The following is a 17482-nucleotide window of genomic DNA, read 5'->3' as shown; positions in this document are numbered from 1 at the left end:
CTTATATGGCTGCTTCTTTGTATATATTTTAATTTTTTTGTGTATGAATGTTTTAAGATGGTCTATATCCGTAATGGCTAATAAAAATTTGGAGAAAGAAAGAAAAGGGTAACCCGTGGACTTCTGCCTAATTTTTAAAATGCCTTGCCAAGCTATCAGTTCAGACCTCTGGAAATAGCAGTCTGTTCCTCTTCCATCATCAGATTGTTGCTGAGCAGGGAGGGAAAAACAGTGACCCTACCACTGACTTTGGCTCTGCCCACTACCAACAATACAGCCATGACAAATAATTCCTCAAGGAATGTGGCCCCCTACAGACAAAATGTTTTGATCATGGCTTGCTTCAGTAAGCCATAGTTTTAACTATGGAAATGTATACTCTTTTCTGACCAAACTAAGCCTCCAAGAGCAGGCATAGGCAAACTCGGCCCTCCAGATGTTCTGGGCCTACAACTCCCATCATCCCTAGCTAACAGGACGAGTGGTCAGGGATGATGGGAATTATAGTCCCAAAACATCTGGAGGGCCGAGTTTACCTACGCCTGTCCTAGAGCAAAATATACATCAGGAGGCTTAGTTTGATCAGAATTGAGAATACATTTCCAGAGTTAATGGTAAAAACATTACTTCTGGTAAATGAGACACCATAGCTGCTAGAGAGCTGTGAAAATTTGTGTCCCGGGATTTTTAGACTCTTCTACCCATGTACTATCTGAAACCAAAGGGGCACATTGGTTGCCAGATGTGAAATATATTGGCAGTATTTTCAACTCTCCTACTTCACTAAATGGCTTAGCATTACATCCAGACTGGGCTAATGTGTTGTCTCCATTTATCCATTTCCTCCTATCCATTCTTTTATTTCCTTTTTGACACAAAGTTCCTTAAATATTCTAAACTTTAATGGCTTCCCCAGAATCTGTCAAAAAAGAGAGACAGCAGCAGTAACAGAATGAGTATATCTATGCCATTTTCCTCATGTTTTGCTCTGATAAACTTTATGTAGTCAAAATGGTAATGGGAAGGAATGGTTTGTTTGTTTAGGGAATTTTTAAATGTTTGATGTTTTATACTCTTTTTAATATTCTGTTGGGAGCTGCCTAGCGTGGCTGGGAAAACCCAGCCAAATGGGCGGGGTACAAATATATTAATTATTATTCTTATTATTGGTTAAGCTGAAGTTTGAAACTTTTGTTTTGTTTGGATGAAGATGCATTCATTTGGAGTAATTGGTAACACACCTTTATCTTGCAGGTTTAAATCACCTCCTAGATGAAAACCGAATTAAGGACTTGTCTCTATTATATCAGTTGTTCAGTAAGGTGAAAAATGGAGTACAAGCTCTCTTGCAGCAGTGGATTGAGTATATAAAGGTAGCAATGTGTGGCTGATATCCAAAGGTTATCTAGGAGGAACAAATCTTTAAAGTGGGGGAAGATGCCTGTAAAGTTGTAAAATAGGCCTATATATGGAAATTATGTGGTTAAGAAGTTGTCATAGTCTTCTAAAATACAGCCTGTGCAAATTTGCACCAACATATCAAAATTACAGTGGGGAACTATCATATCCATTGGGTGCATTGGATTTTCTTTCTTGACATAACATTCTGATTACTTGGGTGCCTAATAAATGCTTTATTTTGGATGTTTTTCTATCCCCAAATGATACTGTTCCCCATGTTTATAGTACTAGGTTGGTTTTATATCTGATTTTAAAATGTTCCCAAATCTTTACTATAGATTACTGGTGGTTATGTTTGTCCTGGTACAAAGCTTTAGTACAAAGAAAACTACAACTCAATTTTTTTGGGGGGGGGTGTGTGTGTGGCGAAATAACCACCTTGGGTATTTGGGCAGAAAGGCAGTATATGCATACATTAAATATTAAATTCAAATTTCCACTCAGCAATGAAGCTCACTGACTGCCTTTGTATCAGCCTAATTTAATTGTGGTAGTAATACAATCTTGGGGGAAACAGTTTACACTGCCTTGAGCTCCTTGGATGAAGGGCAGGATATAAATGAAACAGACATTGAATTGGCTGGAGCTAACTGCTTATGTCTAAAACATGCAGTGTTTTTGCTTACAAACTGGGTCTTGTTTACACGAGCTGTGTGTGGCAATCAACAGAATTGTTTCTAAATAACATTTTTTTTCTTTGTAGATATTTGGAAGCACCATAGTAATAAATCCAGAAAAAGACAAAACCATGGTCCAAGAACTGCTGGACTTTAAGGATAAAGTTGATCATATAATTGACATTTGCTTTTTGAAGAATGAGAAGTTTGTCAATGCCATGAAAGAAGCCTTTGAAACGTTCATCAACAAAAGACCAAATAAACCTGCTGAACTTATAGGTACAGGTATTTACTATTATTATTATTTCAACTTGTCAAACTCCTTCTAATAATAGTCTTAAGATGTAATTGATAGCTCAATGAAAATGTTGACCCAGTGTGTGGCAGCTGTGAAAACAATTGAGTTCCTTGCTGGGGGTCATTAGGAAAGGAACTGAAAATAAAGCTTTCAGTATCATAATGCCATTATACAAATCTGTGGTGCAACCGCTTTTGGAATACTGTACTGTATACAGTTCTGGTCTCTTTACCTCAAAGAGGTTATTGTGGAGCTGGAAAAAGTTCAGAAAAGGCCAGCCAAAATGATTAAGGGGATGGAGTGACTTCCCTATAAAGAAAAGTTGCAGCATTTGGGACTTCTTAGTTTAGAGAAAAGGCGAGTAAGAGGGAAACATAACAGAAGTGTATAGAATTACGCATGGCATGGAGAAAGTGGATAGGGACAAGTTTGCATTCTCTATCTCTCTCCCATAACACTAGAACTTGTGGACATCCAATGAAGCTGAACGTTGGAAGATTCAGGACAGACAAAAGTACTTCATACAGCATATAGTTAAACTATGGAACTTGCTACCACAAGAGGCAGTGATGGCCACCAACTTGGGTGGCTTTAAAAGAGGAGTAGACAAATTCATAGAAGGGTTGCCATATTCTGAAGAGCAAAAAAAGGGACACATTTGCCAACTTCTACTTTTACCTATGGATCGCTATGACGACTCATTTTACATATGCATGAAAAAGAGGAGGTGTCCTAGAAAAAGAGGACATATGGCAACCCTCCACTGTCAGAGGCGCAGTATGCCTCTAAATATCAATTGCTGGGAATCACAAATGCGTAGAGTTTTACTCAGGTCCTGCTTGGGGACTTCCTGTAGGCAATCAGGTTGGCCACTGTGAAAACAGGATGCTGGGCTAGATGGACCATTGGCCTTATCCCGCAGGCTTTTCATATGTTTCTAAAGCATAAAATACAGGGCTTCCGGGTCCAGTCTGCCTTAATGGAGGCAGCTCCCACGACAGCGGGAGATTGTTGACGAAGGAAAAACCAGGATGATTTAGGGTAATTGTCCTTGCAAGTTTCTCCCAGGGACGGGGGGCAGGGGAATGGGCTTCACTTGCAGTTCGTCTCGGTACCTGGCTCTCGTTCCGGCATGGAATGGGGGTGGCAGGGAGGCACTGAGTGCAAAAGCACTTCACCTACCGAAAACTCTCCTACACCACCATTAAGAAGCAGAGGTTCTCATGTTAATTAGAGCTTAATTTGGACTAAAATACAGGTACATGCTAGAAGAGATGAGATCATAAACTGTGGAACTGAACCAGCTGCAAGGTCATTAAGGTTTGAACTTGAGAGAAGACTTCATTTGATGCAAAAGACGGTGGGGCGGTGCCTACGGTTTCTTTATATAAAGTTTTTTCCTCTACACATGTTAGTTCAAATTATATATGTACAAGTGCGGAGGAATGAAATTGGATTATAGATATGGAATATAACATTAAACGGAACTGTGTGTATAAAAAAATGGGAAAAGGGAGGGAAGCTCTATTTTGCAAAGGGTTTACAATGGAAACTTACAGCTGACTCTTCCCCAACTTTTATTATTTATGGAGTGAACTAAATAACCCTAAAAGGACTTGGAATTTAATTTTCTTAGCAGTATAACATCATTTATCTTCAGTTGGACAGAAGGATGTGTTACGGGCAGTCGGAGTCCCGGCTTGGTACGTCGGGACTGGGGTAGAGGTTGGGAAGCAGGAATCAGCAGTCCAGGGTCAGCAGTCCAGGGGTCAGGAAGCCAAGGGTCCAAGAGTCAGGATACCAGGAGTCAGGAAGCCGAAGCACAGCTAGGTGGGTAGCGTGTTGTTGTGGCAAAGAGCCAGAGGAAAACGCTGGTCTTATATATCCCTTCCCGGCCCTTGCTACCAGGTGCTACGAGACTTCTGTCAAGCCTCATCTGTGCGGCCGTGCCTTGCCCTTCCAGGCCAAACTTAGGAAGGCCCCAGTTCTGCGAGGCCCTACCAGTCACAGGGCCTGGCTCCTGCACCCACTCCTGACAGTACTGCCCTCCCCCCCGCCGTACTGGCTTGTCTGGGAACCTCCGGTGAAATGCCCGAACCTTGGCAGGTGCGTGCACGAAGTCGGGCGGATCCCAAGATCTTTCCTCGGGCCCATAGCCCACCCAGTCAATTAGTGGAGTTTGCCACGGAGCCGTTTCGAGTCCGGGAACTGGGCGACCTGGAACTCCTCATGGCCATCAACCTGGACCGGCGGCTGTGGCAGGGCGACGCAACCCAGAAAATAGTCTACATGGCAGGGCTTGAGCTGGGTCGATCTTCAGAGAGGGGGGAAGCTCCAACTTGTAGGCAACCGGATTGATCTGCTGCAGGATGAGGAAATGTCCAGCTTAGCCGAGGGATGTCTGGTATGGTGGTGCTCCAAGGACAGCCAGACCTTGTCCCTGACCTGGAACGTGGGCCCCTGCTGATGCCGTCGGTCAGCTTGCGCCTTATAATCGGCCTTGGCTCTCTCTAGGTGCCGTACCAGGTTGGCTTGTGTCTCCTGAATGTGGGAGACCGGATCACTGGCGGAAGGCACGAGAGACGCCTCCGTTGTGCAGGGGTGGTGGCGCAGGTGGTACCCGAGGTTGGCATAGAAAGGGCTCTGTTCCATGGAGGCATGGCAGGCGTCGTTGTAGGCAAACTCAGCCAATGGCAGCAGATCCGACCAGTTGTCCTGATGGTAGCTCAGGAAGCAGCGGAGATATTGTTCCAGAACTTGATTAACCCTCTCTGTCTGGCCGTCTGTCTGTGGGTGATATGCAGAGGAGAGTCGCCTTTCGATACCCAGTCCCTTGAGAAAGGCGGCCCAGAACTGGGACGCGAACTGGGGCCCCTTGTCTGAGATCACCGTGTCTGGGAGCCCATGTAGCCAGAATACGTGTTCAAGAAACAGACGGGTCGTCTGTTGCGCTGTGGGGAGGCTTCGGACCGGGATAAAGTGTGCCATCTTGGTGAGTGAATCCACCACCACCAGACACCATCCCTTGGCAGGTCCACGATGAAGTCCATAGAAAGTGTTGACCATGGCCTTTGGGGGGTGGGTAATGGCTGGAGGAGTCCCAGGGGTCTCTGTCGTCTGAGCGCAAATCCCACAGGACCACACGTATTTTTTAATGTCCGACCAAACCCCTGGCCACCAGAAGGCCTGGGACAGTAGCTGCAGTGTATTCACGTACCCCCCATGTCCGGAGGTTTGCGCGTCGTGGCACTGCTCAAGGACCTGGGTCCGGAGTGGCCCCTCCGGAATTGAGAGCCGGCCGCAATGGTACATACACCCATCCTGGACATCAAGCGGCCCACCCCCCCGGTCTTAAAGGCACCAGGACGGTATCTAACCAGTCTAACCAGGACGGTATCTAACCAGTCCTTGGCAAACGGATCCTGGCACATGGCTAGGCGAACCTGCACCTGCAAGTCCTGCTCCCAGGTTCCCTGGAGGAAATTGGTTGGGGTCAACATGGGCGTTGGCTCTGAACCGTCATCCTCTGAGCCCGAATCCCTCTGGGAGAGAGTGTCAGCCTTCCCGTTCTGGGCACTGGGACGATAGGTGACCTGGAAGTTAAAGCGCGTGAAGAACAGGGCCCAGCGTGCTTGGCGTGGCTTGAGGCATTTCATGGATTGGAAATGTTCGAGGTTCCAATGATCCGTGAGAACCTGAACTGGGTGCTGGGCCCCTTCCAGCAAGTGATGCCATTCCTCGAATGCCACTTTAAGGGTGAGGAGTTCACGGTCCCAAATATCATAATTCCGCTCCGCAGAAGTAAACTGCTGGGAGAAGAAAGCAACTGCTGTGGCCCCTGTCTTTGAGACAGCCCGGCCCCTATCGCCCAGTCTGTGGTGTCCGCCTCGAGCACAAAGGGGAGCTGAGTCTGGATGGGCCAGGATGGGGGCAGAGGTAAAAGCCTCCAGGAGCGTGAAGGCCTCTTGTGCTGCTGGCATCCACTGGAACACGGTGTCCTTCCAGACCAGGGCGCAGATGGGGGCAACCACATGCGAAAACCCCTGGATGAAGCAGCGGTAGAAGTTGGCAAACCCAATGAACAGTTGCACCCCCTTTACATCCCTGGGGGGGCCCTCCAGTCCAGCACCGCCTGCACCTTTCGGGGGTCCATCTGGAGGCCTGCAGGGGAGATGATGTAACCCAGGAACTCCATGCGCTCCTGGTGGAACGCACACTTTTCCAGCTTGGCATACAGCCGGTGCTGCCTAAGACGCTGCAGTACCAGATGGACATGCTGGTGATGCTCTTCTGGGGGCACTGAAAATATCAATATGTCATCCAAGTATGCGACCACGAACCAGTAAGTCCAGTAAGTCATGAAAAACATCGTTTACGAAGTGCTGGATCGTGGCCAGCGCATTGCACAGTCCAAAGGGCATGACCCGGTACTCGAAATGGTTGTACCGGGTTCGGAACGTTGTTTTCCATTCGTCCCCCTCCCGGATCCGAACCAGGTTGTATGCCCCATGTAGATCCAACTTGGTAAAAACCTTCGCACCCTGCAGCCTCTCAAACAATTCAGGAATTAACGGCAAGGGGTAGCGATTCTTGATGGTAACTTGGTTCAGCTTTCGGTAGTCAGTACATGGACGTAGCCCGCCGTCCTTTTAACGAAGAAGACAACCCTGGCAAGGTTGTCTTCTAGGTACTCTCAAAGGGCCCCTAGCTCAGGAGCCGACAGGGCATAAATGTGGCCGAAGGGAATCTATGCTCCCGGTTGCAAGTCAATAGGGCAATCGTAGGTCCAATGGAGTGGCAACACCTCAGCCCCTTTCTTCTCAAATACGTTAGTTAATTCCCGCTAGTGTTCGGGGATTAGGCTGGCGTCCAGTGGCCCTGTCCCATCTGGGGCAGTCCTATGCAAAGTGGAAGAACGGGGGGCCAGTCGGTGGGATTACGCGGGTTCCAGCTGCGATGGAGGCAACATGGACTGGGCACAGACGTCGTGGCAGAATGATGACGAGAAACACAATGTCTGTTGCGCCCAGGAAATGGTGGGGTCGTGCTGGACCAACAAGATGCTCCTGAGGACCACCGAAAAATGTGGGGTCTGGACCAGCTCAAGTGTTAATAGTTCCTGGTGCCGGGTTGCCACCAACATGGCCAGTGGGCAGGTTTCATGGGTAATGGGCCCCGATGCGAGGGGGGTCCCATCCAGGCCCACAACTGGAACAGGTGCTGCTTTTACCACAGATGGTACCTGGTACTTCTCGGTGAAACTGATGTCCATGAAGGTGCCAGAGGCTCTGGAGTCAATCATTGCCTCCAGGAGCAGCATGCCCCCCCTGGGGAAGGAGAATGCGGATAGGGAGCAGGAAATGGGGTGTGCTGTGACTGGGCCCCGGCTGAGACCCTCCTAGCACAGCTGGGGCTTGTCATTTCCCAGCGCGGACCTCTTTGCTGGGCACCCTGCCGCAAAATGGCCTCCCTCTCTGCAGTACAAGCACAGGCCCAGGGCCCGCCTCCGGCTTTTCACTTGGCTGGAGAGAGAGTGGGGGGCCGCACCTACTTGCATGGGCTCCTCCTCAAGCCCCACCTCCGCCTTCGGCTCTGGGGGCCCTCTCAAGCTGCACTTGGAATCTCTCTCGGATAGGCGCACATCAATGTTAATACAAAGCGTGATAAAGTCTGTCAGGGCTGCTGGGGGGGGGGCACTCGCACCAATTCGTCCTTGAGGCATGGATGAAGTCCCTGGTGGAAGTGGAACCGACGGGCAGCTTCATTCCACAGGGTGTCCACAGCCCACCAACGGAACTCTGCGGCGTACTCAGTAACCGAATGAGTGCCCTGCTGGAGGTTCTCCAGGGCCATCTCAGCGGCCTGGGCGTGGTTCGCCTCCCTGAACATGCCCTCCAGGGCGGTGATAAAGTCGTCCATATTCCCCAGCAGGGGGTCGTCGGCCTCAAGATACGGAGTAACCCAGGAAAGTGCCGGGCCCGCGAGCAGGCTAACCAAGAAGCACACCTGGCTCCGTGGAGTGGGAAGGTCTGCTGTGCAGGTGGCAAACATCAGCCGGCACTGGCTCACAAAACCCCGAAGGGCCCCACGCTCCCCCCGAACCTTTCTGGCGATGGGACGACAGGGTCATGTCGGGCCAGAGCCGCAGCCAGGACCGCTTGAAGCACTTGAACCTCCACCTGGAGCATAGCTACCTGCGTGTGAAGGTTCTGCAGCACCGTGGTGATATCTGTAGATCAGGCACTGTCCAACTTGCACCCCAGCCGGGACATAGATTGGCCACAGCAAACTGTCACGGTCCTGGTTACATTTTACAAGGACAGGAAGAAACACGATGGACAGAATAATTGCCACACACAGGAAGAACAAGGATATAGTTTGAGTGCTTCTCTTGTAGTTTTATAAATCATTTAATGTGTCAACACAAATAGAAGTTATTAATATTGCAGTTGTTGTATAAGGGATTATCCAGGGTTTATAGGTGAAGACCAACACTTTGAATTGGGCTTTAAAATATATTGGTATCCAGTGCAACCAGGCCATAAATGATACAATATGGTTGGACTACTTGGGTCCTGTTAACAATCTGAATACTGAATTGTCACTGGAGCTGCAAAATTGCTTCCATGCTCTCACCTTAGACACCGATTCTGGATCAGAGAAAGGGAATTGTAGTCTGGAGAAGGCAAGCTGAGAGGAAGGAGTAAGAAGTACTTGAGCCATAAGTTTTGTAACCTATCCCAACAGTATCCAGCTAAGCTCCAATACACAAAAGGGGAAGACTCAAGAACAGCAGTTGCAGACTTTAGGACTCTCCAAAGAGGCTTTAGAAGGAACAGCATATAGAAAGATTCCTGCCACTCCCCAGAGGAGGAAGAGATGTTTGGTGGTGGTAGGTGACTCCCTACTGGGGGGTGGGGCCAAGGCAGTAGTGTGTGGAGGAAACAGGATGTTCTGGGAGGTGTGCTGTCTTCCAGATTCAAAGATTCACAATGTGGCAGAGAAGTTGCCAAGTCTTCTAAAGCCCACTGACCTCTACCCCTTCCTTCTGAATCATGTGGGTACTAATAATGCTGCCACACACAGCCTTCAACGTATAGCAAGGGGCTGAGACCCTGGCAGGAAGCTGAAGAGACTTGGGGCACAGGTAGTCATTTCACCACTCCTTCCCAGGAAGAGAGAGGAAAATACTTGAAGTAAACCACTGGCTGCATCAGTGGTGTCATCAGGAAGGATTTGGCTCCTTGGATCATGGTCGCTGCTTCCTTAAGGATAGGTGCCGGGTTTGAAGGGGCTGAGCACCAACAATTTTTTCTGCCAGTTCCGCGCAGACCATAGGGGAGAGATACAGTAGTCATCGGAGACTTCAACTTTCCCAATATCTGTTGGAACTCAAACTCTGCCAAGAATGTAAGGTCTGACAAATTCCTCCATTGCCTTGCTGATAATTTCATATCCCAGAAGGTGGAAGAACCAACAAGGGGATCATCTATCTTGGACCTGGTACTCACCAACAGGGAGGAACTGACTGACAAAGTTGGAAGTACTCGGAAACGCAGCGTAGTTGGACATGCACTCTGGACTTTAAGAAGTCCATTTTCAAAAAGCTTAAGGAGCTACTGGGTGTGATCCCATGGTCAGAAATACTCAAAGAGAAGGGAGTCCAAGAAGGATGTGAGTTTCTAAAAGGAGAAATATTGAAGGCACAAATGGAGACAATACCAACAAGAAAGAAGTGGGAGGCATCTAAGGAAACTGGTGTGACTGCATAAGGAGCTTACAAATGAGCTGAGAGTTAAGAAGTGCATATCAAATCTTCCATTCTTGGGCAAGGTGACTGAGCGAGTGGTTGCTGAACAACTCCAGGCACGCCTGGAGGATGCAGACCATTTGGATCCCTTCAAATTCAGGCCTCATCATGGGACTAAAACTGCCTTGGTCGTGCTGGTTGATGATCTCCGGCGAGCTAGGGACAAAGGTGAGAGCTGTTTCCTAGTTCTGCTGGATCTCTCAGCGGCCTTTGATACAATCGACCATAACATCCTTCTGGACCGTCTAGGGGGGCTGGGAGCTGCAGGCAGTGTTATACAGTGGTTTCGCTCCTTCCTCCTGGGCCGTGTTCAGAAAGTGGTGGTGGCAGTGAAGGTCCTGTGTGAGTGCCTGGAGGCGGTTGGAGGATGGATGGCAGCTAATGGATTGAGGTTGAATCCTGACAAGACAGAAGTACTGTTTTTGGGGGACAGGGGGCGGGCTGGTGTGGAGGACTCCCTGGTCCTGAATGGGGTAACTGTGCCCCTGAAGGACCAGGTATGCAGCCTGGGAGTCATTTTGGACTCACAGCTGTCCATGGAAGTGCAGGTCAATTCTTTTATATATATATATTTATTAATTTTCAAATACAAAACAAAATTATACACTCCATACATCTTAGTTACATCTTATTTCTCTTTTTTCGACTTCCCTCAACTTGTCTGCAAATCCTTCATATTTTAACTTTAAATACATTTCTATTTTATTGTTTATATTATTACTGTAAAACTTCATCCCCTTTTAATGCTTATTTCCCATCACAATGCTTCATTAAAACTTACAAACGTAATCTGATTATCACTTAATTTTTGCAAATATTCAATAAATTTTTCCCAATCTTCTGTGAATCTTTGATCTTGTCGGTTTCGGATCCTTCCTGTCATTCTGTCCAATTCTGCGCAGTCTATCATTTTTGTCCTCCATTCTTCTAATGTAGGTAGCTCCTCTTGTTTCCATTTCTGGGCCATCAATATTCTTGCTGCTGTCACTGCATATAAAAATAACTTCTTTTCTTTCTTATTTATCTCATTACCTATAATGCCTAATAAAAATGCTTCTGGTTTCTTAACAAATGTATATTTCAACATTTTCTTCAATTCATTATAAATCATTTCCCAAAAGCTTTTTACTTTCTTACATTCTCACCACATATGATAGAAAGTACCTTCTTTTTCTTTACATTTCCAACATTTGTTACTTGTCTTATACATTTTTGCTAATTTTACCGGAGTTACATACCATCGATACATCATTTTCATCACATTTTCTTTTATAGTTGTACATGCAGTGAATCTTAAACCTTCTTTCCATAATTTTTCCCAATCTTCCATTTGTATATTGTGTCCTAAGTCTTTGGCCCAGTCAATCATAACTGATTTTACCTCTTCATCCTTTATACACCATTCTAATAATATCTTACACATTTTTGCTAGAATTTTAAAATCATTATTCAATATTTCTGTTTGAAATTTTGATTCTTTGTCTGCAAAACCCCTTTGGTTCAAATCTTTTTTAAACATTTCATTGATCTGAAAAAAATGCAACCAATCATTAACATATTCCTTAACTTCTTCAAATGGTCTCATTCTCCATTTACCTTCTCTTTTACTTATTAGCTTCTCATATGTCACCCATCCCCCAGTCATATTGACTTTCTTCACACACATCGCCTCCAACGGCGATAACCAATATGGAGTTTTTTGTTCCAACAAGTTTTTATATCTTTCCCACACTTCAATTAGAGACCTTCTTATGATGTGGTTTTCAAATCCTTTATGTACACGTTTCTTGTCATACCACAAATATGCATGCCACCCAAATCTATTATCAAAACCTTCCAGATCTAACAAATCAGTATCTTCTAATTTCATCCAGTCCTTCAACCAACAGAGGCAGGATGCTTCATAGTACAGTTTCAAGTCTGGCAGGGCGAAGCCTCCTCTTGCTTTCGCATCTGTCAATATCTTAAATTTTATCCTCGGCTTCTTACCCTGCCAGATATACCTTGAAATTTCTCTTTGCCAATTTTTAAAAATTGCTGCCCCTTTGATTACTGGAATCGTTTGAAATAAGAATAACATCTTCGGTAGCACATTCATTTTAATTGTTGCAATCCTTCCCCAAAATGACAATTTCATTCTTCCCCACACCTCTAGGTCCCTTTTAATCTTATTCCAAGTTGGAACATAATTATTCTGAAACAAATCAATACTCCTGGGGGTTAACCATACTCCTAAGTATTTAACTTTTCTTGACCACTTCTATCTCTGTTTGTTGCTGTAGTCTATTAATTGCCTCTTGATCTATGTTTTTAATGATGGCTTTAGTTTTTTTCTTGTTCAAAATAAATCCAAACTGATCAATTTCTTTCAACACTTCTGTTACCGTAGTCATGGGGTCTTCCAGAGTTAATACTAAATCATCTGCAAAAGCTTTAACCTTATATTCTTTTCGACCCACCGTTACCCCTTTTATTTGATCATTACTTCTAATTGCCCTTAAAAAGACTTCCAGGACCGCGATAAATAACAGTGGTGATAGAGGACAACCTTGTCTTGTACCCTTAGTTATTTTTATGTTTTCTGTCAACACATTATTAACTATTAATTTAGTTTTTTGATCCATATATATTGCCTTAATACCATTTAAAAACATTTGTCCCATCTCCATCATTTCAAAGTTTTTTAACATAAAATCCCAAGAAATATTATCAAAGGCCTTCTCTGCATCCACAAATATTAACATAGCTTGTTTATCATTCCTGGCAGTCAAGTATTCCATAATATTAATTACATTCCTGATATTATCTTTCATTTGTCTGCCTGGAAGAAAACCGGCCTGGTCTTTATGTAATAACTCCTTCAAAACTTTTTTTCAACCTGTTTGCTAATATATTTGCAAATAACTTATAATCATTATTCAAAAGTGAGATCGGCCTAAAGTTTTAAACTTGCGTTAAATCAGAATCCTGCTTGGGTATCAAAGTAATATATGCTTCTTTCCAAGTTTCTGGTATTTCTTTCTCTGTTAAAACGTTATTCATAACTTCTTTCAACGGTACAAGTAGGATGTCCTTCATTTCTTTATAAAATCTTGCACTAAATCCGTCCGGTCCTGGTGTCTTTCCACTTTTTAATTCTTTAATTGCAGTTCTTATTTCCTCTAATTCTGTCATCTTATTTAGTTTACATTTTTCTTTTGTCGGAATCTTCTGCACCCCTTTCTCTTTTAGATACTCTTCTATTTTTTTAATATTCCCTCTTTCTTTTCTCTTATATAGTTGTCTATAGAAGTCCACAAATCCTTTTCTTATCCCCTTCGGATCATCGATCTCTCTATTTTCTACAATTATTTTATGTATGGTATTTTGCTCTTTCCTTTTTTTTATCTGCCAAGCTAACAATTTTCCGGATTTGTTTGCAAATTCAAAGTTCCTTTGTCTCATTCTTTTAATGTTCCATTCTACTTCTCTATTTATTATCATTGCCAATTGTGCTTGTAATGCTTTGATGTTCAATTTGAGTTTTTTATCTTCAGGTCTGGTAACCAATTTCTTCTCGTTTTCCATTATTTGTTTTAAGATTTCTTTTTTCCCTTTTTCTCTTAAGTTTATTTTTGATTGAATTCTGTTGAATAAAGAAACCTCTCATTACCGCCTTACCAGCGTCCCAAACAGTACTTATTTTAGTTCCTTGATTCATATTATTTAGAAAATAGTCCTTTAAGCACTTTTGTGCTTCTTCTGCAACTTTTTGATCATCAAAGAGATTTTCATTTAGTCTCCACCGGAAAGATTTTTCTTCATATCCCTTTAAAATACATTTTATTGGATTATGATTCGAGAGTACCTTTGGTTGAATTTTGATCTTTGTAATTCTTGTTGTAAGCTCATTAGTTATCCATATTTGATCAATTCTTGACATTGATTGATTTGCCTCTGACTGATAGGTAAATTGTTTTTCGAATGGGTGTTTTAGTCTCCAAATATCAATTAAATTGCAGTTCTCTACCATTGAAAAGAATGTCTTTGGTAATTTCCCTTCTTTAGATTTACCTGTTGCTCTTAATCTATCCATCTCCATTGACACAACTGCATTCATATCACCCATTATTATTGTCTTTTGATCCAAATATTCAAATAATTTTTCCTCTAAATCTTAAAAAAAGTCTATTTTGTTTTCATTTGGTGCATATACTCCGACAATTATTATTTTTTCTCCTTGCCATTTAACTTGTACTGCCACTATTCTACCCTCCTCATCTTTGAAAATTTGTTGTGCTTCTAATTTGTTTTTGATGTATAGTACCACTCCTCTCTTTTTAGTTTTATCCGATGAAATAAATTCATTTCCCAGTTTTTTATTTATTAAAATTTTTCTATGTTTCCTCATCACATGAGTCTTGTAAACAAATGATATCCAAATTTTGTTTTTTTCAAATATTGATGAATTTTATTTCTCTTTTTTTCTCATTCATCCCATTAATATTCCACGTCCAAATTTTCAACGCCATATTGATTTCTAATTAATTTAAATTATAGTCTTAAAATCTTATTTCTCCTCTTCTTCCTCCCCTTCTTCCTCTTCTGAATCTTGTGGGCCTCCTCCTCCAGCTCCTGCCTCCGCCAGCGCTGCCTCTTCATCTTCTCCTCCCAGCTCTTTATATCTTCTCAAAAATTTATCCATTTCATCCAACCTTGTTGTCTTTTCCCCTTGTAAGCAAACGATACTCCTTCTGGGAATTCCCATCTGAATTCAGTTTTGTTTTTCCTCACCGCTTGCACCAACTGTTGATATTGGTTCCATTTTTTCAACAACTGAAGTGGGACGTCTTTAAAAATAATTATATAATTCCCGTCAATATTCAGTCTTTTCTCCCTGTTCTTTTGTAAAATTAAATTTTTCATTTCTCTATCTTTAAATATAACCAAACAGTCTCCTGGGAATTTATTTGCTTTTGTTGATCTTACTTTAATTCTAAAAGCGTTTTGTATTGTGTTTGCGACGTCCTCTTCTTGCATCTCTAACCACATAGCAATTTCTTTAATCAATTTCTCCTTTATTTCTTCTCCTTGGGCCTCTGGGACCATTCTAAATCTCAGATTATTTTCCTTCTGCCTCAGTTCATTCATCGCAATTGCGTCCCACAGTTCCTCTTGTGTCTTATTGATCTCTACTACTTCTGCTTTGGTTTTCTCTTCTTGCTTTCTAATCTCTTTGACTTCCGTTCTAATCTTTTTCGCCCCTTCTTCCAAATTTTGTGTCCTTTTTGTCATATCCTTCATCTGCCCCTTTATTTCATTAACTGTTTCATCAATTTTTTTCACAGTCACATCTATTTTTTTATCCATCTGCTCCAATTTTGTCTCAATATTTTTTTCACTTTTTTGTATTTCTTGTTTAAGATCAGATTTGAGTTCTGTAAACATCTTTACTAAATCTCCTTTAATATCAGATTCTTGTCTGGAACTCTTTCTTTCTGCTGGTGTCCCTCCTTCTCCTTTCTTCTGCGTGCGAGTCATCTTATAAATTAAAAATTAATGCACCAATAATATTATCCACCGGGGGCAGTGCAAAGCTAAAATCAATTTCAGTTCTGTAACTACTATATTTATATGGTTATCCACTAGAGGGCGTTCTTCAACTATTTAGCCAGATGTTATCCAAAAGGAGACAAAAACAAAAAATAAAATAAAATAATAAATAAAAAGTAAAAATCCAATACTTCTCGCCACTTGGATGGCCAAATCCAATTCTGTTTAAAATTCTAAACCACTCTGCCAGTAAGCATAAAAATTCCCAATTTAAAATCTTTTAAATTTTTAAATCCCGATAAAAAAACCCAAGGAGGAAAAATAAATCCTATAAGACTCTTCCGCAAAAAAACCCCCAAAAAGAAATAACCACCAGAGGAGTAAAGTCAATCCAAATTCAGAAAGGGAGGTTAAAAGGGGAAAAAAGACACAAATCCAAGCACAAATCCAAACTTCTCCAAGTATCCACCGGTAAATTAAAATGGCGTTTCCTTTCTTCCTCTTAAACAAAGAGGAGATTAAGGGGGGGGCAGGCTTTCACCCACTGTCCAAGCTTTAGCAGATAATCCAACTGAATCTCCCAAAATATCTAAATCCAATCTCTCAAACAGATACCACAGAAAAAAAGGAAAGACGTAATTCTTATCTTCCCTTTAAACGGTGCCACAAAGGTGAGGGTAAAAAAAACAGTTAGGAATGGGAGCTTCACAGTTCATTGCGCAGTTCATTAAAATCGAAAGTAAAATAATCCAGTCTTGAATCCTTTCCCGACATCTTAATCTTCCACAAAACCGAAAAAAGAAAATTGTCCCCTCTATCTCCTCAATCTTCTTCCCCCCACTGTTAATTTCTTTTCATATAAGTCCATTAAAAATGCCCAAAATAAGAAACAAAAAAACGAGATAGTTCTTCTTGCCAAACAGCCTCCGTTTGTTTTTTACTCACAGTTACGCTCTGCACTGATAATAGTCCCTGTGTGCGCTTCGGATTTCAGACAAAGTTGACCTCCTGTTTACCCTTTGTCTGCGTCGAATTAGGTCCAAATCAGCAATTTTAGTCAGTTCCAACATTCCCCAATCGATTCCTTTTAATTTGGAAAGCCGATCGCTCTAGTGGGCAGGCTCGGGGCTTCGCTCCTAGAAGCAGGCAATGGCGTCCCGCTGCTAGCCCTTCTACCCCGCCGCTCTCGTCTCCTCTGTTAAAGAGGATACCTGGCGGCCGGGGGAATCGCTTCTTCGCAGCGCTGGAATCCCGACCCCCTGAATATCCTTTCAGCGGGGTTTTGGGGGGCTACGCCGCCCTTTTAGCACCCCCTTTTTTCTTCTAGGAGCTGGCTCCCCGCTCCCGAGGGAAAACCCGCTTGCTTCCACCTCGCGATCAGACCGGAAGTGAGGTCAATTCTGTATCCAGGGCAGCTGTCTACCAACTCCACCTGGTACGCAGGCTGAGACCCTACCTGCCCGCGGACTGTCTTGCCAGAGTGGTGCATGCTCTTGTTATCTCCCGCTTAGACTACTGCAATGCGCTCTACGTGGGGCTACCTTTGAAGGTGACCCGGAAACTACAACTAATCCAGAATGCGGCAGCTAGACTGGTGACTGGGGGCGGCCGCCAAGACCACATAACACCGGTCTTGAAAGACCTACATTGGCTCCCAGTACGTTTCCGAGCACAATTCAAAGTGTTGGTGTTGACCTTTAAAGCCCTAAACGGCCTCGGCCCAGTATGCCTGAAGGAGCGTCTCCACCCCCATCGTTCAGCTTG

At 43.7% G+C, this 17482-nt stretch overlaps 1 protein-coding gene across 2 annotated transcripts in view; it reads left to right on the top strand.

Moving 5' to 3' along the window:
• LOC310753828 (cullin-4B) overlaps window positions 1–17482 on the top strand; it is a 151633-nt gene that overhangs the window by 37120 nt on the left and 97031 nt on the right. For both annotated transcript variants that reach the window (XM_083595178.1, XM_083595179.1), the window contains 2 exons: window positions 1255–1373; window positions 2165–2363. In XM_083595178.1, coding sequence (XP_083451304.1) covers window positions 1255–1373; window positions 2165–2363 — 318 coding nt within the window. The remainder of the gene's footprint in view (window positions 1–1254; window positions 1374–2164; window positions 2364–17482) is intronic.

Source organism: Podarcis filfolensis (assembly GCF_964270895.1).
Source record: "Podarcis filfolensis genome assembly, chromosome: W".
Lineage (NCBI taxonomy): Eukaryota > Metazoa > Chordata > Lepidosauria > Squamata > Lacertidae > Podarcis > Podarcis filfolensis.
Note: the sequence above shows the minus strand (reverse complement) of the source record. Positions and strands in the feature narration are given on the sequence as shown.